The following is a 27,853-nucleotide window of genomic DNA, read 5'->3' as shown; positions in this document are numbered from 1 at the left end:
ATGTTGTTGACACACAGAGAGTTAGCCACAGGCACGTGCCAAGGACACGAGCCTAACACAGTTTGTGAGAGATTGCGCAATTCAAGGTGAGGCTCAGTTCACTGCTGCCTCAACTCGTGTCTCTCCCTGTATTTACGATTTGCGATTTTGACTATTGAAATGATCGAAATGACTGGAACCATACTGAAATGACATTTATATCGCAGACCAATTGACAAATGGTATAATTTATTTCATAGTCATTACTTTTCATGATGACAGGGGGAGGCACTGCCCTGACCGTACGTCCCTTGTGTGTATGCACAAATGTCAAATAAAATTCTTGATTCTGCATTAAATGAATGTCACACTAAAAATTAACTTGGACTTCGGCTCCACCTGCTGCACACAGGCGGCAACTTCATCAGAGCCGTTTTGAAGCATAAAGACTTCAGGCCTGAAACTGTGCCTGTGGAAAAACAACTTATTCAACTCAGTTAGTCTCCTTTGTCTGCAGGTTTATTTTGTATTGAACTTGTGTTTTTTACAGATTCATACATTTAAGGGCAGAATTACTTTTCTGATGTTTTCTAGATTGGAACTTTAATAATCTGCAGAGGGATCAATAACAAAAATAGTTATTGTTGTAGTTTTATTCACTTTTCTGACAGGAGACATCAACTCAGAGAGAAACCAAAGACTCCAGGGTTAAAAATGAAAGACTGAGGAACAATCCTGAAACAGATTTGTCAGTAGCTTCTCTTAAATCTATGTACTGTTTTTGTTGTTTGTAAGATAATACAGCTCCCTCTCTTCTTCCTCCTTCATTTGTACACTACTTTAACACCCAGGGTTTAGATTCCACCGTCCCTCCCTCTCTCCCTCCGTCCCTCCCTCCAAGCCTTTTTTTCTTCTTTTTATTTTACGGGAGGTTTTCCTGCTCTAAAAGTTGCGTGCTCTGCTGAAATACCACAGCAGAGAACCAGAGCTGCAGTTATAGTTGGAACGAGGAAGCGGAGAAAGAAACCCGAGCTCCTGCTGCTGCTGCCACAGTGAGTCTGAAAGAATAGTTTCTGTCTTCTCTCTGGGACGTTTCAGGCCATTTTTGTTCCTTAGTTACAGCTGCTCTGTGAAAACACTTCTTATATAATGAGGAAGATTATCTTCTTTAGTCTGTCAGACGTGAAGGTTACTTTTTCTTTATGTTACTATATTCTTTATGTTCTGCACCATTGTGGACGAGTAGAACAACTTGAAACTGAATGCAGACAAAACTAAAAGTCCCTAAGTCATAGTGAATGGCTCTGGTTTGCAGAGAGTGATGCTTCTCTAAACACTGAGGTGAATAAAAATGAAACTGCAGAAGCTTTCATATTGCACACTTCAAGTTCTGCTGACCTGGATTCAGCTATACTTTGTGATTTTTTTGTGATTGACAACATTCGAAATGTGCTCAAACTCAAGAGCACTTTAAAGGAGTCAGTGTCTTGGATGCACTGACATCTAGTTATGAAGATCGGTGAGGATCTAGATTGCAGCCAAGTGAATCAGCATGGCTGTCTCTGAAGGAGAGTACCTTAGTCATCCAAGTACGCAAACTATGGACTTGACAAGTTTGATTATGAAGGCTTTCTGGAGGATGGTTGCAATTGCAGTGCATTCTGGGATCCCTGGTTGTACCTCGTGCACATAAGTTAGCAGAGCAGATTCAAGAGGTTTCTAGACTTAGGATACGATGTTTAACAGAAATTATAACTTATAACTGTAATTTCTACCACATTCGTGCCTCGATGTTGGCACTAAAGGTAACGTTGGGTGAAAGCATAGTTGGCTAAATAGCATGGCTTAACAACAGCTATCATATGAACTGTCTGACTGTGACAAAGCTAATTTAAAATCAGGTCTGGTTTGCTGAAAAAGCTGAAACAAAGATAACTGGATGATGTTTTATCCTTTAGGATCAGGACAGATTCCTCCAGGTCCAAGTGAGGATCTGGACATTAACAGACTCCTGATAAAAACCTAAACTCCATACCAGTCATTTAGAGCTGAACACTTGGAGGAAACGTCTTCTGGAAACACAATAAGTCCCATTGTTTTTTGTTTCAGCTTGTTATTTAATTTACACCATGACTTGAACCTCCACAGTCATACCCTGGTCTTGTTACTCATTTTCCTAGCATGAAGGAGAAAACAGTGTCCTCTAGAGACATGAATGGTCCTCAACTGTCTCAACTGCCTCGACGGTCTCTCCCTTAAATCCTATACTTTGTCAGAGGCTAATGTTCCAGTCTTAACCTTTAGATGGAAGCCTCGCTGTGGTTACTGACCGCTGCATGCTGTCTGTGATGTTTCCACACTCAAAGCAACCGTTTTGAAATGGTTAATCTGACATTTCTGTCACCGTAAACTGTTGACCAGCTTTCAGAAACCAGTTTCTCTGCAGCAGAAACTCACTCTGGTGAGCAGATTCAAGGCTGATCCAGGCTTCTGGAATTAGGATATGATGTTTGACACAAAATACAACCTGCTGTAGTTTCTACCACGCTTGTGGCTCGATGGTGGCGGTAGAGGCCACATTAGGAGGCACCACAACTGCCTTAATGGCATGCCTTAAAAACAACTATCATACAAACTGTCAGGCTGTATCCAAGTTATGTCTGTGAAAGTTCTCAGTTGTTCATGTCATGGTTGAAGCAAAAACAGAGAAGACATCTGGATTTGTTGTGTTTTCAGAGTTTCCTCCAAGTTTCCATCTCTAATTGACTGGTCCATTTATGGGCGGCACAGTGGTCCCCCCCCCCCCCCCCCCCCCCGCCGCGCAACCCTTGACAGGACTAGCGGTTACAGAAGATGAATGAATGAATGGTCGATTTACTGACAGTTATCAGTTAACGTCCTGATACTTATCTGAAATTAAACAGGATTCACACCTGGAGTTAAATTGTCTTAATCATAATGGAATCCAGATGGATGAATTACCAGACACTGATTCTGATGAGAACTGGATACGACAGGCTAAGCTAGGCTAACCCTGCCAGGGTGCCAGGCCGGAAATCTGCAGCTTTAAACACTGACCCTGCTAGTGTGCTAGGCTAAGAGTCTGTAGATTTAAAGTTTAACCTTACTAGTATGCTAAGCTAAAAGCCTGCAGCATTAAAGGCTAACCCCGCTAGCCTGCTACGGCTGATAAAATGTTGCAAACTGAAGGTACAGATTTTCTGTTCCAGGAGACGTCGACATGAACAGGAAGTGCAGCCTTCAATCAATAGTTGACGGAAACTTCCTCCCATCAATTATACGGCATCTGGCGCCATGAACACACTGTGTCCACTAGGTGGCAGCATAAGCAGGGTGTAGTTACTCTAATAATGTTTGTCGGCTTAGTGTTGTGATGATGTTTGTTGGTGACCACACACGATAGTAAACAAAGTAGCTTTGGTGGCTTTAAGCATCACAGGCATCAGTCGGTTTATGTCCTTTGAGCTCAGATTAAACAGCCAGACTGGCGGAAGCTGCCGCCTTTTGTTCTGTTGACATTCCTCTGATAAGCTGCTTCCTCCTTTGTCCTCTAGGGATCTCTCTCTGATGGTATCTTTGAAACAGAAAGTTTTGGTCCAATCGCAGAAAAAACTGTCAGATAAAAAAAGAACAAGAACAAGAAAAGAACAAGACACTAAATTATCGATTATCTGAGTTTTGGCACACTTGCACAATCCACATTGGATGGATTGGCATGACCTTTGGTGCAGATATTCCTGATTCTCAGAGGATGAATTTTCTCAGCCTACTTATAGCTTTCTACTTCCTACCTTTAAACTAGCATACTAGCGAGGTCAGTCTTTAAAGCAGCAGACTCTTAGTCTGGCAGGCTAGCAGGGTTCTCCTAGCTCGGCCTGTCGTATCTATACCATCTCTGGTATTTCTCTGTCTCCATCAGTTGTCTGCATCAACTGGATAGTCCTCCAACTATCAGAGACATTTACTTGTAAACTAATTCTCCATGTCTCTCAGTATGAGTATTGCTCACCACATTAAGCCACGCCCCCAAGTGATCTGATTGGCCCGACAGATCTTTCCTGGAGCAGAATCAGTTCCCGACAGAGAGACTCCAGAGTAACTTTCCTGGGAAGTTGGTCTGTCTACTGGTTACCTGTATTTTCTTTTGCAAATTTTCCTGAAACAGTGTTGAACTTTGTGCTACATTTGGACATAGTGTTTTTTATGGACACAGAAACAATCCCGTGGGTGTTAAATTATTATTTTTTATTTGAAATGAACCCAAAAGGAATAGTTTTAGTTGTGTTTAAATAATGGTGAGTTTCCTGCAGACTTATTTTGACTCTTAACACATGTTTTCCCATCTGGCTTTCATCCAGAACTCAGCTTTATCTCCCTGTCCTTGTCCAAACATATACTCCCTTATAATGCTGTTCTAGAAAAGCTGCGTTTTCACTGAATGACTTCAACATGATTGTGAAACGTGTTTTGGTGATGTTTTCACATCAATAAAGGATTGCTTAAGTCAAAGCTGCTCATTGGGGAGTCTGGTTTTCCTCTGCACAGCAGTAACAGATTTTCTCTGTGATTTTGTGTTTTGCAGCCTTCGTTCTGCTCCTTAGTCTCCGGGTGGTGAAAATCAAATCATGGTGGCTGACAACCCCTTGGGTCCAAGAATGCCTGCCCGGCCCCGGAGCCTCTTCAACAACATCAAGGTTGATCATCAAACACCTACATCTAAATGTGCTTTAGTCTGGTTTTTAACTTCAGTCCAGCTTATAGGAGGCGTTAAAATATTAGGAGAGACTCTAGCTAACCTGCTAGCTTTATTAGAAAACTGATTAGATTAATTTTGTGCCTGAATGTGTCTAGGTGACCTTTTGTGTTTAAGCCATTTTTAGGCTACTTTAGTTAGTCTGTGTTTGCTAACAAAATAATATAAATGTTCTGTGGTCATATTTCTGTGTAATTAAACCTGGAATCAAATCTGAACATCTTTCTGGTTTGAACACAGGTGATCCTAGAGTGTTTTTGGGGCCCTTGGCAAAAATTACCAGTTAATAGTTCACGAACATTACAGCTAAAAGTCCAAATAAGCTCACTGTTACTCTAGTGTTGCATAAAACAACTGGTAAAGCTCTAGAAATGTCAGACGCCATGTGTATTTCAGTCATCAGTAGCTTATTCAGGTTCTTTCTGTCTCCTAGCTAAGCTAACATGTCAACTGGAAGAGCTGGACACACTACTGTGTTAACAAAATTAGCTAATGCTAACGTCAAAGAAAGAAAGGTGGAAGTTATTTTATTCAAATGTCTCTCCTCCATAGTTAAAGCTAGACTAGCAGTATTTCACATTGCCTCTGCTTTAAAGTTTATCAACCCTTGTCGGCCCCCTACTAGTCTGGGTCCAAGCAGCAGATTTTCTCCTGGGAGGAAGCAGTGATTACAGCTGGAATCTTAGCTGTGGAGAAAGTTCGCTTCCTGAAGTTTATGGTGGAATTGTTCTGAAATTCTATGTTTTCCTGACAGATGTCAATCCAGTCTTCTGGTCTTCCTCCTTTGCTAACCTTCCTTCGCCTCCCTCTCTTCTCAGTTCTTCGTGTTTTGCCACAGTTTGCTGCAGCTGGCTCAGCTGTTGGTGTCGGGCTACATGAAGAGCTCCATCTCCACCATCGAGCGGCGCTACGGCCTCTCCAGCCAGAAATCGGGCCTCCTGGCTGCATTTAACGAGGTCAGTTTAGTTCATCCATGAGTTGGATGACTTCATGGCTCCACAGGGAGAAAAAACAACATCGGAGATCGTCTTTGGCTCCTGCTTGTGTGGGCGATGTCCAGAACTCGTCTCAAAGGAAAACACCAGATTATTTATCTGGAAACTCGGATGAAAACTCAGATAATACGTTTAATAACGAGAACCAACCAACCAAAAGCTATCAAGCAAACGCACAGTTGTCGGACTGACTGTTCCCTTCACAGTCTTTCTGTCTTTCAGTCATTCTCTCAGGGGGAAACAGGTGCGTTCAAATACATGCTGCAGGATGAAGAAGAAAAAAAAAACGTCCGTGTTTCCATTAATGATACTGATCCAGTAATCCAACAAGATGCTAATAAAGATTCCTCAGTGTGGTTCTTTTAGTTGTCAGAATGAGGACAGCTAAAAGAGTTGTTGGAGTTATTCAGGATCTGCATTTTTTGTGTCCAGGTGGGGAACACCATCCTCATCGTCTTTGTGAGTTTCTTCGGCAGTCGAGTCCACCGGCCACGCTACATTGGAGGCGGAGCTCTGCTGGCGTGCCTGGCCTCGCTGCTGATGGCGATGCCACACTTCTTGAGTGGAAAGTACGACTACACGGACCGCATGAGCTGTGAGACCTAACACACACACAAACTCCTGTTTCTATCTTTGTGAGGACCTTCATTTGATATACTTCATTCCCTAGCCCAAAGCGCTTTGTAGTCGGGATGACACATCTACCCATTCACACACCAGTCCTAACCCTGGTTCAGCGATGACCCACTCTACCTACTGAGACCACTCAAAACCACTCTTGTTTTGATGACAAATCTCATGTCTGGACATTTTTTCTCAAATTCGCGTCCACAGAATGACGCCGATAGTGCCGCGTCATAGTCTTCAGCAAAAAAACATTATTGGCCAGAGTCTCAAAATTTGATCCCTTACCCTAAAACCTTCAAAAGGTTGTGGGTCCCAGAACAATGTGGCCCCTATGTTGACCAAGCAGCACTAAACCCCCAGCAATAAAAACTGTCCTATAGATTCAGGTCTGTGTTTTATCCAGAGGAACTTCTTGTTTTCCAACAGCCTCCAGTGACAACAACTCTGGCCTCTGCGGAACGAGTTCCATCATCTCCCCGTCCTCCAATCAGACCTGCCAGGAGCAAGAGACCCCCGCCCAGAAGGTGGTGTATCCTCTTCTGCTTCTGGGTCAACTGCTGCTGGGCATCGGCGCCGTCCCCATTCAGCCCTTCGGCATCTCCTACATCGACGACTACGCCAGCAAGAAGAACTCTCCACTTTACCTCGGTAGGAGATAGGAGCCATGTTTTATCCATTCAGCGGGTGTCCTCACAGGTTGCTAGCTTCAGTGCAAAAGATATGAAGATATTAAAAGATATTTTTTATCATGGATATTTTGACCTGTTCCAGCAGAGAAAGCAAAGGTGAATTAACAAAGGCTCAGCTCCATTAAATATCAAAATTTCATCTGCATCCTGATTCATCAAGGCAACATTTTTATTTTCATCAAGGCAACATTTTTATTTCTGCTGTATTTTCGGATCTGAATCTGAATTATTTTGATGATATCCAATTTAATGTTAATTAATAAATGTTAGTATGCTAACACAGTGAGCTAATGCTATGCTATGCAACTAAGAACATAAAGCAATGCTTGGCATTCAAAGTCTTGAGAACACTGCTGCTAAGCATCTGTTTGCTTGCAAGCTAACAAGCAGCTGTAAATCTCAATGATTTCCTTATGATTATGACATAAGTAACGTACATTAAGTATGAACTAAGCATCTACTTTTACCATTGCTGAACACTTCAGCTAACATAACTTAACTCATTAAATCAGACTAATCAATCTCTTGAGTCAAAATACAGCTTAGATAAAGCAGATCAGTCAGTTTGTTTGATCCAAGACAGTACCAAGCTAATTCTAACTGCCTTTCACATAGCTTTTCTGAAACAGCATAAACCCGTTCTTCTAGTTCTTTCACCCCCCTCTGAAATACTTCCTTCACAATTAACAGGCTTTGGTAAGGTCGATCAGCTGAAACGTGGTAAATGTTTTTCCTTTATGTTGATGTGAATGAATGTAATGTCTTACATAAATGACCCAATTATTAACTTCCTGGAACACATGTGAGGCTTAACGTGATCACCTGAGATAAAGACGCCCGCCCACACCTCCTTTTATTGTGGTCACACCCAAGTTTACATCCATTATTCTGAAGTCTGAATCAAACAAATGGAGAATTATTAAACTGTATATAGGTCACATTAAAAGTTTATTAGTGCTGCTGTTGTTTTGTGATTAACGTAGCTCTTGAGATCAACTCAAAGCAACCAGGAAATGTTTAAACAGCCTTTTATATTTTATTTGATTCACTGCAAAACGTTGTTAAACGTCTTACATTTTCATGCAAACAGTTGAATTGGAAGTTATTGAGATTTAAACCGACATATGTAAAACCAGGCAGGTGAAAGGTTAAGCAGACCAGGCGTCGTGTTCTGAAGATTTTTCTTGGTCGTGTCTTCCAGGTATCCTCCTCGCCGTGACCTCCATCGGCCCTGCTTTCGGCTTCATCACCGGCTCTTTCATGATGCGCTTCTACGTTGACTTCGACAAGCTGTCTGAAGGTGAGGAGACGCTGTGCCGTGCTGAAGATTACAGAAATATTTTAAAAGGAAACAGGAGGACTTCCTGTATCCTGGAGAGCAAAACCGGTGAAACGCTGATTAATGTGGGTCATTTCCTGCAGAAAACAAACTGACATGAAGTCAAAGAGACAACGTTTAGATGCACTAAAGTGAATACAGCATTTAGAGCTGGTGTTAAGTTCTTAGATGAAGAACGCAAAAGCGGAACAATGTAGTTTAGACAGTGAAGAATGAAACTAAAACCGCAGGAGAACCAGCTTTTCGGGTCAGGATTCAGGTCTCCACTGAGGACAAAGTCCACATATTATAGAAAATAGATGGAAGAAAGACATCTATGTCAAATATCAGGTTGTGTTGGAAAGGCTGATAATTGGTGCCATGAACTAATGGGTCATTAGCGAACCAGTGTCAGGTAATTAACAGACTCTAGTCATGTGACCTTCAGGTGGACTCCACCTACAGATGCTGATAAAAACCTAAACCCCCACCAGTCATTTAGAGCTGAAAATTTGGAGGAAACGTCTTATAGAAACCAACAAGTCCAGACGACTGTGTTTCAGCTTGTTCTTTAATTTACACCGTGACCTGAATGACTGAGAACCTTCAGATATATTAGACAACAGATTTTTAGTGAATTTAACATTTAGGACGGTATATGATTAGGAAGGTCCTGAGATCCATGTGAGGTTTTATCAATGATCTGCTATGTGCCACAGACCTGTTCTCTTAAAGAAACAGCGCTAATCAGACACGTTGTTCAGGTTTCACCCTCCGTGCATTCCTTATGAAGCATTTACAGAAAAGGAGTCTAAGAGTTTGTATCTGCACCATCTCAGATGCTGACAAACAGATATTTAGTCCAGGAAAGCGTTTAGGAAACCTGACGAGAGAAAAATATACTGAAAAGTGACTGGATGAAAAATTAGAAGAAGAAAAGAAGGGGAAGAGGAAGAAAAGTAAAAAAAGAAGAGGAAACTGTGACTTTATTTGACTTTAATGACAGAGGACACATGAGGACACGTGTGTTTATGTCTTTATTTTCTAACCATGGCCACAAACCCACATTTAACTGCTCAGCTACTTTTATTGGCTGTAGCTCAAATCTGAGATCAAATGTTCACACCACCAAACACCAAAGAATAATGAGCAGCAGTCTTTACAATCACTTCATTATTGCTGACGTTATTTCCTTGATCTGGATAAAAATCCAAGTTTTAGTTCAGAGCTTCATTTTTGCAGCTCATCTGGAGATTTTGATTGTAGACTTTACTTTTTTCATGACAAAAATCTCTCATCCACGTTAGCTTAAAAGCTGAAAAACGTTTTACTGACAGTGAAAATAAATGCTGATCTTTTAGTGGAATTCTTAAAGCGTCACTTCTTCTCCAGCTGTGATTCATTTGGAAGCATTGCTTGGATCAGACACAGAGTGGAATTCATTCAGAAATGGTGTCAGACATCTTGGATGATTTATTGGTTTGGGGTTAGCGGATGATCCAAACTTCTTCTATAAGGTCAGACCAATGGAAGCAGGAGGGATGCTTAGAGGTCACGTTAAAAAAAGTGGTGTGAACTAGTGTCAGGTAATTAGTGGTGTTTCTGGGAAAACGATCACTGTGAGAGGATCTGAACACTTCTGGCTGGAATGAATTATGGCAAAACTAGAGACTAAAGCCATTAAAGTATTTTGGAATAAAACAATCTGAGTTATTTTAAAAGGGCTTAAGAGACGGGAGTGAAGTCATTCTGGAATTCTGGAATTTCCGCTCATACAGCACCATTTAAACGTTTATGCGTCATTCAGAGATTTCTTTATAAAAATGACTCAAAACTTCAGCAGATTTTCGCACAAGTCCTGAAAGTAGACAAAGAGAATCCGATCAAACGCATGAAGCAGAAAGTCTGTGGGGTCTATGGAGATCTCCAGTGGAGATTAGAAGAACTGCAGTTTTTGGCCTTTAAATATAGCAACTATAATAAACTGATGCCGATATGGGACAGAGACAGTAGGTATGTATTTTGCGTGTTAAGGTGTAGTTGTTTTGTTTTTGTCAGAGTGCCATGTTGTGGTTGGGCTGCAGTTAATTCACTCCTTAATTAGGCCCTTGCATGCCAAGTTCTCACAGGGATTTGGGCCTGCCTTGCTGGAATCACGTCAGACTATCAATAACTGCCAGGTGGAAGGGTGAATTTCAGGCTGACGTATAACGGAAAACAACAGATGTGCACAAACATGTCTCATTTTCGCAATAGATGCCACCAGAAAATCCTGCAGAGGTTCCAGCAGCAAACATGGAGGATGTTTCTGCTGGTGGAGAATATATTAGATCCTAGTTCAGATACTCTGGAGTTGAGTAATGGATGAACTGAGTTTGCTGTCTTGTGAGGCTGTAGACTCAGGTCATGATATTTCTCCAGTGGAGAAATATTATAGATGTTTCCAAAAACAAAGACGACAAGACTTGTTGGGTTTTTGAAGAAGTTTCATCAAGGTAACTTCTTAAATTTTGTTCACCTGAAACTCACATGACTAGGGTCTGCAACCAGTTTGTCATGGGAAGCCTTACCAGGGGCTTTTTTGTCCCAGATAACAATAGTAGCAATAGTTCACAGAATCTTAGGGAACCCAAATAGGTGACAATAATTTAGGGAGTTGAAACGAAGTCATCTGGACTTGTTGTGTTTCTAGAAGACGTTTCTTCCTAGTGCTCAGCTCTAAATGACTGGTGGAGAGTTTAGGTTTTTATCAGGAACATCTCTGGGTGGAGTCCACCTGAAGGTCACATGACTAGAGTCTGTTATTAACCTGATACTCACCTGTCATTTAGATCTGAACATTTGGATGAAAATGTCTTCAAGAAACACAACAACTGCAGTTCCCCTTGATATACCTTCACCTCAAGGACTGAGAGCCTTTATAGATATTTTTAGATATTTTAGATGCATCAGGTTATTCTCCGTCTCAGAAAAACATCACTGATGTCACTGATCACTGACATTATTGATTGGCTCAAATTTATTCTGCTGTAGGACAACCAGCCCAAACATCCCAAAAGCAGATGGTCTTAACATCAGATCTCAACATTGGTATTGGTAGTTGAATTGTCAATCTTAATGAATGAAGAGACAGAGGCTTCGAGATGCTGAACTACCTGTCTACCACATACCTTACTGTATCTTCTGTAGGAGACAGATATCAGTCTCAGTTGTTATCTCATGCATTCCATTCAGCGCTGGTTCTGATGACGATGATAATCTTCAACCCTGCTTTAAAACTATGAAAAGCACGATGTTGTTATGGCGCCATAAAACTTCAGTCGGTTACTTCAACCACAGATTTGGCTTGTGTCTAAAGAGAATCAAACTTTAACCTTCGAGGTGGTGATATGGAAATCTGACTAGTCATGTTTTTCTTTAGAGAATACCCTGGAAGTAACGGCTAGAGATTGTATTTTAATTAAATTTTTTGCCTCTTTGTCTGTAGTATCAGTTTGTATTTTTTAGGCGGCATTCAGATGCAGTTAGGAGTCAAAGCTGCTGACGTATGTCAAAAAACTCAGATAATATTCCATTAATTGATTTGACTGGTAGTTAAAATGGAAAAAAGAAAATATATTTTTGATTCTCCGTGTGCAGTGTGATGTTCTTCATGTCTTATTCTGCCTTTGGTTTCTAGACGAGATCAAGTTGGACTCCAAAGACCTGCGCTGGGTGGGCGCCTGGTGGCTCGGCTTTTTGGTGGCCTCCTGCCTCCTCTTTCTCACTGCGCTGCCTTACCTCTTCTTCCCGTCACACATGCCCAAAGAGGTAAGTCACGAGTGGAAGCAGTGTCTCTCATATGAAGCTTATTGGGAGCTTTGAGTAGGTATAACTTACATTCCAGTTAAAGTCAAAAGACACCATAGCCAGTGTTTTTCTGTCCAGACTTGTTGGGCCGAGTCAGTGCGTCCTTTATGAGTGTTAATATCTTAAATGCACTTCAGTCATCTGAAATGATACAGTCAGGAAGTCATCTGATCACAGCTCATCGTCTTTCAGGTCTTCCTGCAGATAATTAGTTCAGATGATGACTCACATCTTTATGCACAGTGACAGTTTGGCAGTGAGTTTTTCTGTTCCTGTGCCAAACTATTCCTTTACTCACAACGCAAATTAAGAAGTCATGAAAAGAAAAGTCACTCTGATGAACAGAGAAAGTTGTTTTATGATTCATTCTGATGTGAGGGAAGAGACTTTGCAGCTTCTGAGCTATCCAGCTACTTTTAACCAGTGTTGGGGAGTAACGGAATACATGTACCAGAGTTACGTATTCAGAATACAAATTATGAGTAACTGTATTCCGTTACAGTTACAATTTAAATAGTTGGTATTTAGAATACAGTTACATTGTTGAAATCAATGACGATACTTCTGTTTCACGAGTTTATTCACTTTCTAAATAAATTAAGTCAACTCCATGCATTTCCCAGAAGCCCCTATTGAGAGTGAGGAGTCACGTGCCGATTTGGGTTGATTTGGGCGGGGTCTGAGCCGGTCGGCCATGATGGTAGGAGACGCTATCGGTTGCCAGGGGCAACGCCTTCAGAACTTAACAGAGGCGCGAATAAACATTCCAGAGCTCTTTAATTTTTGCGCGTTTATTATTTCGGCGGGACAGATCTACGAATACAAGAAAAGTAAGAAAGTAAAGCAATGGAGAAAGTTAAGGCGAAAGAAAATGGACCTTACAGGGACAAGCTTACACCTACCGCAAAACAGCGTTAGGTGCGGTCGTGTCCGTGCGTTGTGTTTATTAAGACCAACAGAGACCGAACCACTGTTTTCGTTGATTTATTCGCCGTACCTGGCAGGACAGTATACAGTCAGTCTCGTGAAACTTCCAAATAACTTGCTCTCACACTGTAGCGCAGGGAGACAGCGCAGGAAAACTGTATTATTATGTATTATGACATTATGCTACCAACAAGGTAGCATAATGTCCAACAACATTATGCTACCTTGCTACCAACAAGGTAGCATAATGTCATGAGCAGAATCTCAACTACTTTTTAGTTAACATTAATGGTTGGCCATTGAGCATTTTTGAAGAGGCAACAGTTTGTTAGATAGTTAGCTAGGCAGCAAACTTCAGATGCAGGGTTTGCAACAACATTAACAGCTAGGTAACCTACACTTCGTAGCTTTAACAAACAACATAAAGACATTTTTTAGAGAACGTACTCGAGTGAAAATGCAGAGAACACACTCTCATCGACTGGGGGGTGAGATCCTAAGGTCCTTTCTTCTTATTGCAGCCAACCAAGCAATCCGGCGTCTCCTCGTCAGATCAGAGACTTGCTCTCCCTGATGCTGTGTCCATTTCGGTAACCTAAAAAACTGTATTCCATTGTTCCTATGTTTTCCATATGTATCGTGTGAGGTACTGGAGCAGTTTTTAACGCAGCAGTGAGTTCCAGGCATGGTAAAACAGTGCGGAATTGCGAGAACCTCCTCTACTACCGAGTTAACAACACACGTAAACAATCATGTTTTGCCGCTGGAATCCTGCCAACATGGCGGAGAGGGTGAGGATCCTGCGAGATACCGCGATATCGAGGGGAGGGGCTCTGTACCATGACGACAACTCCTCGCGCTCAATATGAAAACGAAAAAATGAGCTGCGTGATCAGTCACAATGGAGTCGGAAGAGGAGCTAGCAGAGGTAGAGCTGGAACCGGCACAACAGGGCAAGAATGCGTTTTCATCCTGGAAATTCAAAGATCATTTCACCTTCAAGAAAGAGAAGGGACGCAATATAACTGTGCAGTGCAATCTCTGCTTGCCTCATCCTGAAGTTGCAACACCTATGTTAGATATATTAGGTAATAACAAATTCTGTACAAAAACAATAGACAAACAGGGCCCTAAGGCCCTGTTTGTCTATTTTCCCACATTTAACAGCTGAGTAAATAAAGAAACTGAAAAGGGAAAATTGGTAAATTCTTCACTTTTTTAACAAAGCAAAACATCTTTTGCATAAACATACCCTTATAGTCTTGTTTCTCTACAGCAAATTATAATATATAATTTGCACTTTAAGGGAGACTTGGGCCTAACACATTCAGCCAGTTGGAACAGAAGAACACACCAGAATAGGCCTGTTTAGTAAGCAGGATTTGATGGCCGCATTCCTACACTTAGAAAATGCAATTCAATGTGGAAGTAATCCAAGTATTCAGAATACGTTACTCAGATTGAGAAATGTAACGGAATACGTTACAAATTACATTTTTGGGCATGTATTCTGTATTCTGTAACGGAATACATTTTGAAAGTATCCTTCCCAACACTGCTTTTAACCACATGTTGAATCCAAGTTCAGCCTTATTTGACTCAAGTTCCCTGTTTCTCTCTGTGTATCTAAATACTGGTATGAGTGTTTTGTCTGTTGGAGATTGTTGGTAAAACTGTTGGAGGTTGTTGGTAAAAGGAAGTTGTTTAGTAGATTGAAATTAGGCAAATCAGATGCAGGCCCTAAGGCCCTGTTTAGTCTCAAGTGTGGTCTGGGACACATTTGACCTCATTCCTGTGGTAATATCAACACACAATAAGTCCTGTGTCACATTAAAGGCCACCTACTTAACAGGACCGATCTCTTGAAGATGAGTTTAACTCCTTTGTTTTATTGAGAGACTTAACAGCTTATTCCAAAATATGGATCATCTCCCTAAGTCAACCAACAGCTGTTCATGGTTCTGATCCAGCAGTAGGTAGAGATCCATTAGAGACAGCAGATGTTACAATATTCTACTGACCACATGATGGCGCTGGTTATTTACAGACAGACAAACTGAGATCAGATCTCAAGTGCTGGCTGGGGACATATGTTGAGAAGGTTTTCAAAGCTGGCCACTTGTAATCAGATCATTCAGGATGCATGTTAATACCAGGTCTGAACAGATGTACAAAAACAGACAGATTTACAAAAACAGGATCGTTTGTATTCTTGCTCAAACTTCTTTAACAATTGCTTATTGCTCCTCAGAGCAGAAACATTTTTCCTGAACAATGTTTTTCCTAATGAAGGTCTCCAAAAAACTTTTGGAGACCTTCCTCTGAACTCAATGTGTTGCAGCAGACTCTGTGGTGCTGCTTTATAACTTAATTTTAACTCTGCATCTTATCTTAATTATACCCACTGATGAAATTTATACCCACACCTTAGATTTATGGCCTTCAGTGACGATCGACATAATCTTTTTTTCTTGCGGCAACGTTTGAACTTCAGAAATGAGCCCGAGATCTGAGATCTTATCCTATCTTTAATTATAATGCAGGACAAACACTCCTATTTTTTCCTTTTATAGTCTCTTCAACTCAAGTACCTCTGACGGGAATCGTTTTTGGCTCAGTCCCCAAAAGCTAAGAGAAAGTTCAAGCTCATTAACAACTTTAACTCATAGCTTTCCCCTCTCACGAAGGATGGTCAGACATTTGTGAATTCTAGTTTGTGGTTTTTGTCAGTAATTCAGTGCTGGAGTTCGACAGCTGTTTTGCTTCGATTTAAATCGTTTAGTTTGGCAGCTGCAGTGCACACTAGAGAAATGTCTTCCAGTGGTTATAAAAGGGTCATTGTTGTAAGTTACAAATCTGACTTTCAGATGATATTCAAGAGTTGTGAATAAAACTTACACTTTCGCAGTCTTGTTTGGTAAAAGAGTTTAATCCACATTTGTATGACTTGTTTTGATAAGATTTTTTACAGATGGGTAAATGTAGACTGTGTTGTTATAAGTACCACAAGTGTCACAAGTCACCACCGGGGGAACTTAAGCAGCTTTCCCAAAGCGAATCCTTATCTTAGAGATGTGAGCCGCCAGCTTGTTCCGGTTACGTCATTTCTGAGCAGTGTTCAGGTGTGGAGCCCTGGAATCGTTGTCCCACCTGCTGCTAGCCTTCATAGATTCATATGCAACTACACAGCTAGCTGCTTCTAATCAGTGTTGTAGGGAAAATTATAAACATGCAGCGACGGTTCATGAAAGTCTTCGACAACCAAGATGGCGGTGGTGATTTAGTTTAAGGTGTGTGCTCATATTTGTGTGAGCTGCAGTTCCTCTGACATTAACTAGAGAGGCGTGGCTTGATAGAAGGTTGTCCTCTGGAATCAGCTGAGAGTTATGAACTGACCTTCAGTAATATTGACAGAACTTATTACCTACAGAACAATTTTTCAGATCCCTTGTTACCTACAGAATCTGTTTTGTTTTTATCCAAAAGTTTGATGCACTTAACCTCCTTTAACAAAAATGTTTAAGTGAATGAGTGTGTCTTTTTAAAGAAATATAATATGTTGCTTCTGTTTGTTGGTTCAGTAGAGATTAGCTAACATGTAACGAGAGTTTCTTATCTTTAAAACTGAAAGTTGAACTGAGGTTTGGCTTTGCTCAATAAAACTGTGGACTTTGACTGTTTCATATCAGATGTTGAGCAACATTCTGGCACTGATATCTTTTTCCTTTAACAAAAAAAAACATCTGGAGTTTCTGTAACTATGTCAACAGTTTTCTGCGCTCAGTCAACCCACACCAGCAGATGTATTTAATATCTTTAAACAAAATCATTCAAGGCTGCTGAGTATTTTTCCACTACGACAGCTCCCCGATATTTCAGCACTAACTCTGAGCAGGACTGTGAGAGATCGTAATCTGATTTTAGATATCTGAAGCAGCTATAATCTATATTTTTTTATTATAACGCATGAAATTACAGCATGACAAATGTGAAGAGTGTCATAAACTCAGAGAATTATCATCTGGATCTCGAGTTCCCCTCTGCGGATGGTTTTTCAGCTGCAGCTACGAACTGTAAAACAGATATATATGTAATAAAAACACTATGTCCCAGCAGTAGACAGCCATCTAGAGAGCAGCTGCTGAACACTTAGCTGCTATAACATTTTTAAAAGATGTACATGGAAACCAAAAACAGGGATAAAAGAAGGTGAATTCTGGACACTAATGAATTTTTATACCGACCTAAAAACTGAATGTGTCTCAATATTTTATGCACCCTGTCTGACCTTTAATACATTTCTACAGCTTTAAGGTGAGCTACAGAAAATAAGCTGATAACATGGATTGACTGATAAACTCTGTCATAAACAAGAAATTCCTGATAATCCATATCACCAAACTAGGCTTTGGTCCAGCTGTTTCATAAATAAATCCTTGCTCCATTCTTTTCCCAGAACCAGACTTGTTTATCTAAAAAGTGTCAAACATACGGCCCACGGGCCAAAAACGGCCCGCCAGAGGGCCTAATCTGGCCCGCAACATGAATTTGCAAAGTGAGAAAACAAATGCTATCCCTGATTTGTGCACTGTTTTAGTCAGAGAAGTGGACAGAACACAACATTGAGACCCAGGACTAAACAGCAGTGTGTCCAAATTCCACTTATTTTTCTTAATAAATTAAAAACATTTTTGAAGGATAGTTTGTTAAATGTAAACATTCTCCTAATCAACTTGTTCTTCTTTAGACTAAAACAAATGGAAAAAATCTGGTGTTGTCGTTACTTATAGGTTATTATGCTGTTGTCTTACTGGTCCGGCTCACCCGAGATCAAATTGGGGCTGTATGTAGCCCCCGAACTAAAATGAGTTTGACACCCCTGATCTAAAGTGTATGTCAGAGCCATGAATCTAAACCTCCAACAGACTCCCTAAAAGCTACAGCGACTGCAGGTTGAGTGGTTTCAGTCCGACATGTGATGTTTCTGCTTTCCGTATTCTTGCAGGACGGCGCAGACGACATTGAGTCTAGACCGGACACAAAGGAGCAGCAGCAGCAGCAGACAAACCCGCTCCAGGAACTCACCCTCCTTCAGTTCCTCAAAAGTATGAGTCTTTATCCGCTTTTGTTTCTATCCGCCGCCGAGTTAACATCAGGGTACTGAAGGTTGGACGGCTCATCCAGAACCTGGATCCAGTTCTAGCCTCAGTTTGACAGTTTCTAGAAGGTTAACACTGCTCCCTGCTCTGCCTCCACCGGTTCTTAACATCATTTAAAGCCAGCTCCATCATGGATTCAGACTTTGTAAATGCTAACACCACACAGAGCTAACATAGCTAGCTAACTAATGACATTCATTCACTGACATTCATCTCACTAAACTAAAGTTTAACTTCAACAAAGATCTTTCATATGGGTTAGTTTACAACACAACCATTCACTTAGCACCTTTCACACATCAGTATGTCACTCCTAAACTAAACATCAAGAAAATGAAAACTTGAACATACAAACATACATCAGCATTATATTAACTACCTAAAAGTTAGGTAGCCCAAGTCCCACTATACTATACTGGGGAGCTCCACATGCTTTGGCTTTACTTTAGAGGAGCTGTCATGGTGTCCACATCAAGACGCATAGTAGAACTGTGGCTGATGGGAAGGCCATTAGTTCTAATCAAAGTAACTGATCACATTTGATCATGCGCCAGATGAAAAGTCAGAAAAGCATTTCACAATTCATCCTGAGAGGTGTAGGATTGTAAGGTTATCTTGACAGTAAAAGCTAACTTTGGGTGAACTGTCCCTTTAAATGTGTCTTCAGGTTTTCCTCGTATCGCTCTGCGGACGTTGCGGAGTCCCATCTACTTGCTGGTGGTCCTGGCGCAGGTGAACCTGGCGGCACTGCTGTCCGGCCTCGCCACCTTCATGGCCAAGTTCATTGAGAAACAGTTCAGCCAGACGGTCTCGTTCTCCACTATGATGATAGGTCAGACTCCTATTTAGCTTCTTCCAATCAGATTAAATGAAAACTTCAGGCTCAGATGTGACTGAAGACATCTTCCTTCTTTCAGGTGGAGTTGGGATCCCACTGGCGGTGCTGGGGACCGTCCTGGGTGGAGCCTTGATGCGAAGGTTTAATCTTTCAGTCAGCGGTGCCAGTAAATTGTGCACTGTCGCCATCCTGCTCTGCATGTTCTCCGCCATGCCCATGCTGTTCCTTGGCTGCCCCACCCAGACGGTCGACGGCGTCTTTCCTTCAAGGTATCATCAGAATACATGCACCAACTACACAGGCTGTAGTTCCATCTAATTACACTACTGCTGAGTTAGTTTTACCTGAAAGACCTAACATAGTCTGGAATGTCAGGAGTCGGTACACCTATGTCCTGTCTTTGCCTACAACCCAGGAGACAATGCACCCGACCCAAAGCCTCTTCATGCAGGTGGTGCATCCACAGCTCACTATTAGTCACTACATCTTGGGCCAGTTAGTCTTGGGACACTAGGGACTTTAGCACCCAATAACAAAGCAAGAAGATCACAGATGGTATGAACACCTGATTTCAATATTGTGTCTGGATTATTTTTATTACTTTATTTAGAGGCAAGAGGAAAGGGAGAGTAGAACTGCTGGTTTCACTGGTTCATCTGTTGAGGTTAAGGATACCCCACCCATAAGAGAACTTGTAGGATTTGCAGGTCTGGGAATGCCTCAGGTGTCCTCATGAGAAACTGAAAATCCTACAGAGGAATAGAAAAGTTTGAAATATCATCATTAGCCTGTTGGTTGGTTGGATGGATGGATGGATGGATGGATGGCTGGATGGATGGATGGATGGATGGATGGATGAATGGATGGATGGCATATAGAACAAAAGAATCATGAATGATTTGAAAATATTCCAATGACTGAATCAATGTGTGATAAAACTATATGTTGTTAGTATTTGTGTTGACATCAGGGCCTTTAAAGCATATTAAACTTTATAAATGTGTCTGTTTGTTTTCGGCAGCGAACAGTCGTGCATTCCTAACTGTCGATGTCCTCAAGAGGCGTTTAACCCGGTCTGTGGTTCAGACGGCATCGAGTTCAAGTCTCCATGTCACGCTGGTTGTTCCTCAGTGGAGATGGACGCCAGCGGCAAAATCACAGTGAGAAACAATTCTTTGACTAAATACCGTCTTTAAATAATAAAACTCTTGTTGAGTTTATAATTTAAATTCGTGCTACGTTCAGGGTCTCTGTGTCTCTGTGCTCTCGTGTGCTCGGTGAATGCTCGGGGCTCTCGGGTGAAGGGGGTGACTTCACATCTCGTGTTGTAGTGAAAGCATCTTTGTGTCCAGCTGTCCAGCTTAAACTCCCCCACAAACACTCCCTGTTCATGAATGAATGACTTTTATTTAGACGGGAGACATCATGAGCTCTGTATCTGGGGCCTTCAGCGGTTTCCACTGAAGCTCTGACACTATTAGACGCTGACCTCAGCTTCAGCATCAGCCTCCGTAAACCGGGACATCACATCAATCCAGGTGTGTCAGGGCTTTGTTAAGTTCATTATATCAATCCACACCCAGATATGACTCTAAATATCAAACCTGATCAATGACAGCAACATTGATCACTCTGGAAGATTATTAATAATGAGGAGCATTACATCTACTGGAAGAAGAAGAAGAAGAAGAAGAAGAAGAAGAAGAAGTAGTAGTAGTAGTATCTCCTCCATGTTAGTGTCCAGTCCTGAATGTCTAGAGTAGAAGAAGATGAACAAGATGTCTCCATGTCTTGTGTTTGTCCACCTCCATGTTTCTATCTCTCCTGGAAATTCCTCATCTGATGTTTAGCCCCAGCTGGGATAGGCTCCAGCCCCCCCCCCCCCCCCCCCCCCCCCCCGCAACGCTTCACAGGACAAGCAGTTACAGAAGTTGAATGAATGTTTACCCCACGTGGATCAAATGGATGATTAGGATTAGTAAAGGTTATCACCACACCGTCCCAGCTGTTTTTGTGAAGAGAAACCAAGTCTCTATTTGATTTTCAACAGAAATTAGACACAGACAACATAGTCAAGGGTTCAGACATGAAAGTGAAAGTGAATTAGTATTGTGGATTTTGACTCAGTGTCCAGATGTCTACGTCCGCCTGATTTACTGGATCCAGAAGACAGAAAGTCAACATGTCTTTTTTATCTTGGTTTCATTATCACTGCCTGTTCTCTGGAACCCGAGACAAGTTTCCAGGAAACATTCAACATGAAGTAATCGAACCTTCAGGAGAATGTCTGCTCACACACCTCAGAGCTGAAAGTGAATTCAGGAAGTTTTCACTTTACATCCTTCTGCTCTCTCAGTTTGTTTCTTCGTACTGTTATTGCTGTGATTTTAGGAAATGCTTTCTCATCATCAGTTATTCTGACTGTCGACGTTCCTGGGTTCAGTTAAATGTCAGACAATATTGAAAAGTTTCCTTTATCATTTCGACGACCCAAAGTTTTTGCTTCCTTTAGAATTTCTACATTTCTGCATAAAAATTACTCAAAACATAAGTGGATCTAGTCCCAAAAGTAGACAAAGAGAACCCAGCTGAACCACAATTTCATATTCAATTATCTCAAAATACAAATTTAATTTACCAACTAATCGATTAATCCACTAATAGTTTTATTTCTAGTAGACTTGATAAAGGAAATGAACAGATTTGGTTGATTGTGTGAATGTGTGTGATCTTCTCTGCGTTAAAACCACCACGTGATTGTATTATTGAAATCAATGCACTGAAACTAAAACATCTCAACATCTGATCTTGTCTTAATACTGTTAAATTAAATTATTTGCCAGTCATTACATTCTGTTTTTACTGCCTTTATTATTTTGTGATGTTAATGTGCCTTGTGTGTCTTTGTAGAACTACACCGGGTGTCAATGTGTCAGTGGCCTCGGCTTAGCACGTCCTGGGACCTGTGGCAGTGGCTGTTCCCACCTCCTGCTGCCATTCATGGTTCTGCTGGGTCTCACCAGCTTTATCGCCGCCTTCTCCCAAACTCCGTCATATATGATGATCCTCAGGTACGAACACCTGGAAGTACACACATCCGATATAAAAGAAGTTCAGAATCTACAGAAACACAACAACTTGTTAGCTTTGTCAGAGTAGAAACAATAGAAATCAAATGCAACTGATATTGTTTTTATTGCCTTTTGTGGTGCTTTTGAGACCATCCACATGATTCTCCATCAACTACACACCACTTGGAGACTTGTCTGACAGAATCCATTCCCTGGGTCTCGCATTCGTGGTCAAGTAGTTGACTAATGGTGATGTTGCAGATGATAAACACACACTTTTGTGGTCAAGTAGTCGCATTCGTGGTCAAGTAGTTGACTAATGGTGATGTTGCAGATGATAAACACACACTTTTGTAGAATATGTGTGCTTTGTAAACTCTTGGTCCAGTTCTAGTCAAGGGGTTGCTGAATGAGTTCAGAATGATATCAGGGTCAGGGTGTTTTCTGCTGACTAATCTAGAAGACATTACCACAGATTAATCAGACGTCCATAGAGACCAGGGTCATGCACATGGACCTCATAGTTTTGTATGAATCATGTCTGATTTACAGATTTATAAAGAAATTCACCATGGAACCTTAACCTTGGAGGTTTTTTGTCTCACTGGTGGTCTCATAGAGATTCTCCCATGACATTCCACCACAACAAGCCGTTATCATCTGTTATCAGCATTCCTGCTGTTCAGATGAACTTGAACGTGTCAGTGCCAGCAGCCTAAATCCAGCGTTCCCAAAACAAACATGAAATTGACGGACTGGCTTCAACAAGTCGATTAACTGATCGTTAAGGACATCTGTCTAAAGACCTTGACACGCCAAACCACCGTCAATGATGTGACATGCGACGTTTCCTCTGCCTAGAAAACTATTATTCATGTAGGCACCAATATTGAGAAATATCGAACTATACCAGCATCGCTATCAAACAACGACAAAGACCGGATGAATACACCACAAAAATTACAACCATCAACCAGCTGATTACATACCTGAGCAGAAATAACTCTTCACACCAGCAGGTGGCAGTAGTCTATATTCGTCAAATCAAAAGAGGAAAAAGGAATAACTACTATTAGGTGGATGGCTAGGAAGCTAGGAAGAGCTACAAAGCATCATATATAGCTGGCCCCTCCTGAATAATGCTGATTAGTTGATCTACACAAATGCAGACAGAGATGGAGAATTTACTGAGATGTTTTTTTTTTTGTCTGAAGGAACCTTTATACAAATGTCGAACATTTCCTGGTCCCAGCTTCTAAAACTGGATTTTCTTAATCTTAAATTGAATCCAAAATCATCAACTTGGGCTAATGAATGTGACATTTGTGTCTTGTCTGTAGGACGGTGCCCACTGAGGACAAGTCTTTTGCAGTGGGAGTCCAGTACATGCTGTTCAGAGTCCTCGGTGAGTCAGCAGATGATAATCTCTGGTGTCCACCAGCGCCCCCTGTTGGGTGGAGGTCTACAGATTAATTTTCATGTTTGCGATATTTGCTGAATTTTGAATCTTTGGGTCTTTGCAGCATTCATGCCCGGCCCGGTGCTGTACGGCAGCGTCATCGACACAACTTGCCTCTACTGGGGCAGGAAGTGTGGCAAACAGACTTCCTGTCACTACTACAACCTGGACCACTTCAGACAGAGGTAACATCACAACCCAATACATCTATTAAACTTGATGCCTCTGTGAACCGTTTCAGTCATGTCCGAGACTAGAAAGACTTGTTTCCATGACCTCCTCTGTGTTTGCGTTTGCAGATTTCTGGGTCTACAGGTGGTCTTTGTGTGCGGAGGACTGCTCTGCTTCTTGCTGACCATCATCGTCCTGCGGAGGAGGGCCGTACATGAGGAACCGGAAAGCAGAGGCGGATACGAGCTAGTGGACGACAAGAAAATGGCGGAGAGCAGCAAAGAAAAAGAAGCTCAGGGCATTAAGACCTGAGAAGACAAGACCAGAGGACTGAAAGGAAAGACGGGCGCTTGGAGGCTGAACCAGAAGAAGGAAGGTCAGAAGCTTCTTATAGATAAAAGGAAGCAACACGTGCTTCTCCTGATTCTCATGTAAAGGACCAGTCTGCCTGTATAATGAGGCAACAACACGTTTTCATATTGTTTTGTTTGCTACTCTTTATGCTTAGCTCACATTTCCAGTGAGATCAACCACTCTTTCTCAGTGGGTGGATCAGTTCCAAACTGATCTTCAAACTTTTAATGAATAAGTTCCCCTGACATTTAAAGCTTTGTTGAACAAGGCAACAAAGACAAGATACGCTCAGAGAGGAAAATAATGCCGTCCAACCTTGTCCTACATGTAAACACAGGCATTCACAGATTTTGCGTCCCTCCAAACAGGAATGATGTCTCTCCACCTCCGTCAGTGCATTTTACCCGAAGCTGGTAATGTTCAAAGGACGACTTTACGTTCTGATGTGTTATCAGTGTTAGCTAACTCCTAAGGAGTTGTAATGTGGATGAGGGCTGCTGTAGACTCTTCTCGAAGATTTTAAAGCCATTTCAGTGACTGAAACTTCTGCACAGTTCACTGTTTCCAAATACAAAGCGTGATTTTGTTCAAGTCTGGTGTTAATGTTCAATAAGCTGCTGTTTCTCAAATCTCCACTAGATGCAACTCAAAGAAACAATGTTAAAGTGAAAACTGCCCGAGGGGGCAAAGGTAACTACAAAAAGACAAAGTGATGACAAAGAGACATGAAAAATAGACAACTTCAAAGAGACAGAGAATGATTATATTGCGATGAAGATGCAAAGCGCTAGAAAAAGACACAAAATTACCGCGGACACAGATTAGCTTGTTCCAAAATATGAATTATCATCCCAAATCATGATGCACAGAGACATCAAATTATTTCAAAGAAGTAAATGGTAGTAACAACACGGCATCAACAACTGATAACAAAGAGACAAAGGTGCAAAAAGCTACAAAGAGACAAGAAAAATTGAGAATACAGACTCAAAACTCAGAAAAAAACTACTTAGACAAGAAATGACTACAAGGTTGGAGTCAAAGTCAGAGATCTACAAAGAGACAAAGATGCACAGCAGCTACAAAAACACCAGATGACTTCAAGTGCAGAAAAAATAAGACAAAGATGCATAATCTACCGAATGCAAACGGCATTTGTTTCTTTCGTATGAGGGATCTTCTCCCTCTGCAGGTGGGGTGGTGGCGCTTCTATACTAATATCCATTATTATCCACTGTCATAATCCATGTCTGGGGACACTACATTATATATTCAAATCAAATTGTTTTCTAGATTGAATGTTAAACGTCACTCTAACTCTAACAACATGAAGGTCGTCAGCAATTCATCAATATGAAAAACCCACAAGCATTCACATTAGTTCATTAGTTTGACCGTTGAGTGTTTCTTCGCCGTATGTTGCACGTATTCATCTGATGACAATATTATTTTTATACTGATAAAGTGTATCTAGTGTGTTTTAATAGATCTGAATTCATTTATTGAGTTTATTGATTTCTGGACTGTTTCAATGCTGCAGGATGCAAACTGTGCCACCACCAGTCATTAACATGTGTAACAAGTGATTTGTTTTTTGTGTTGTGAAGTTTTTATAGTTTATTTTATATACTTTTTTCATTTTTTCGTGACTTCTGGGTTCTAATAATGTGACGGTGAACTGCTATATGATCTCAAGTAAGCTATGGGGCTAATAAGCGTAATGACATTAGTATCTTTATTCGCTGGACTGTGGTTTTTGTTTTTTCCACCTCATATAAAACTGTGAGTCTCTGAAACCCTGAGCCAGTCTGTGAATTTGAATAAAGCTGAATACAGAAGATTCCTCTCATGTTAATATGTGAAAACTGTTATTTTCCTGTGAATCTCCATTTTACTGTCTTTGGCAAACCTGTAACATAACACGTGAAACATTTATTATTACATCAGCACCAGAGGCCCCATTCAGACCTGGAATTAAAATCCATCTTGATCTGATCTCGAGAAGCTTACGGGTTCGGTTCTAATCTGAGTTTTTGTCTCGAAAACCATGTGAGAGACTTTACAGCTTCTTCCAAAATATGAATCAGCTCCTCAAGTCAACAAACAGCTGTTCATGGTTCTCATCCAGCGGTAGGTCTAAATCCATTAGCTGTTATTACAAAAACAGGATCTTCTGTATTCCTGATGGAAGAACTAGAACAATTGTTCTATGTTTGAGGATTTAGGATCAGGGATGGATCAGATCTCAAGTGCTGGCTGCGGACGCTTGTGGAGACACATTTTACCGGGTGCGAACTCAGTTTTAAAAGCTTTGTTGTTTAAAGCTGCGATCGGATTGACCAGATGTTAATGTGAGGTCTAAACAGGGCATTTCTCATTAACCAAGGTTTATTTGTGTATGTGTTCTTCCTGTTTTTTTATGGTGTTTTCTTTTTTACTCCTCATTAAAGTTAATCCCACTGATTGAGATCTCATGGATGCTCTGTTCTGTCGACTGTCAAATCAAACACGCAGCATATATTTGTAGACTCCAAACACAGATCCCAAAACTGGAACAGTGTAACGTCTAGCTCACTCTCTATCTCAGTGTTTAGATAAAACATTCCTGTGACGATCGACATCAACGGACAAGTTCAGGCAGCAGGGTTAATTTGTCGTTGGCAGGACTTTGTGCCAACACTGCGACAGTTGCAGCACATATCTTCTGCCTGCTCAAACATGTCAGTTGCTCCTCCTCTCAAACGTCAGAAAACATTCATGTGTCAAATATTTTAGAGGTTCAGTCATGTTTCAGTGAACACATCCAAACATCTGACATTGATCAACTGATCGCAAGCACGATCCCAACCCCAGCTTCAGAGAAATGTGATGTATTTCAGAGAATGACTGTCCATCTTTATCATTCTATGGTCATACTTTAAAAGTGAACTGTGAACTGTAATGAAATAGACCTTTAGACTAAAACGCACAAACAGGAAGCAGCGTTTTAGTCTAAAGGTCTGTTTCATCATGAAGACATGAGACAGCTGCAGCAACAGAAACAGAAGAGGAAGTGAATTTGACTCCTGCAGACGTCTTAGAGTCAAATCTGAATCACCAGCTGAGCAAAAACTGTACATCTGCTCCATAAACACCACCCAATAAACATTTACTCTGTCTGCTGGTCTTCAGTAACTTAAACCACTTGCAGGTTTAGATAGCGGGGCTCCTGCACTCCCAGGATATTTTGACCCTTACAGATTCCTCCAGCCTTGAGTAATAGTTGCATTCAATACATAATCTGTCTTAGAATGACAGGAATGCAGGTCTGCAGCCATGCTAACAGCTAGCACTGCTCTGAGCTAAGTGCTAACAATAGCATCGGCTTTATAAGGAAATAGCTAAAAAAAACAAAACATTGAAGCTGTCAGATGTTGGTGGATGTATTTTGGATTATTTAGGAAGATGTTTTCCTGTTTCCTTGCTATGCTAAGCTAGTCATGTTCAGACTGCAGCAACCCTGTGTCTGACAAATGGTGTCCATAGATCAGTTAACTGTTTGCCAGCTTGACTTTTTTCACCGTTAACTGGAGAAACAACACATTTATGAACCAGAGTTGAGGGTCAGAGGTGGTCGGGATGGATGGAAGGCGTATAAAACATC

General features: G+C 41.2%; 1 protein-coding gene across 1 annotated transcript; it reads left to right on the top strand.

Moving 5' to 3' along the window:
* Positions 1-623: 623 nt before the first annotated feature.
* Positions 624-26,673, top strand: slco2b1 (solute carrier organic anion transporter family, member 2B1). The gene is made up of 15 exons (XM_084564812.1): positions 624-1,031; positions 4,583-4,694; positions 5,572-5,709; positions 6,181-6,343; positions 6,802-7,023; positions 8,266-8,364; positions 12,062-12,192; positions 18,164-18,263; positions 18,985-19,149; positions 19,235-19,424; positions 20,177-20,315; positions 22,066-22,226; positions 23,567-23,631; positions 23,750-23,870; positions 23,985-26,673. Exons 2-15 carry the CDS (start codon positions 4,626-4,628, stop codon positions 24,166-24,168), a joined length of 1,947 nt encoding a protein of 648 aa, XP_084420938.1. The 5' UTR covers positions 624-1,031; positions 4,583-4,625; the 3' UTR covers positions 24,169-26,673.
* The last annotated feature ends 1,180 nt before the right edge of the window (positions 26,674-27,853 follow it).

The sequence above is a fragment of the Chelon labrosus genome, assembly GCF_963514085.1.
Source record: "Chelon labrosus genome assembly, chromosome: 17".
Taxonomy (NCBI): Eukaryota; Metazoa; Chordata; class Actinopteri; order Mugiliformes; family Mugilidae; genus Chelon; species Chelon labrosus.
This window is presented reverse-complemented; position numbering and strand designations above follow the sequence as displayed.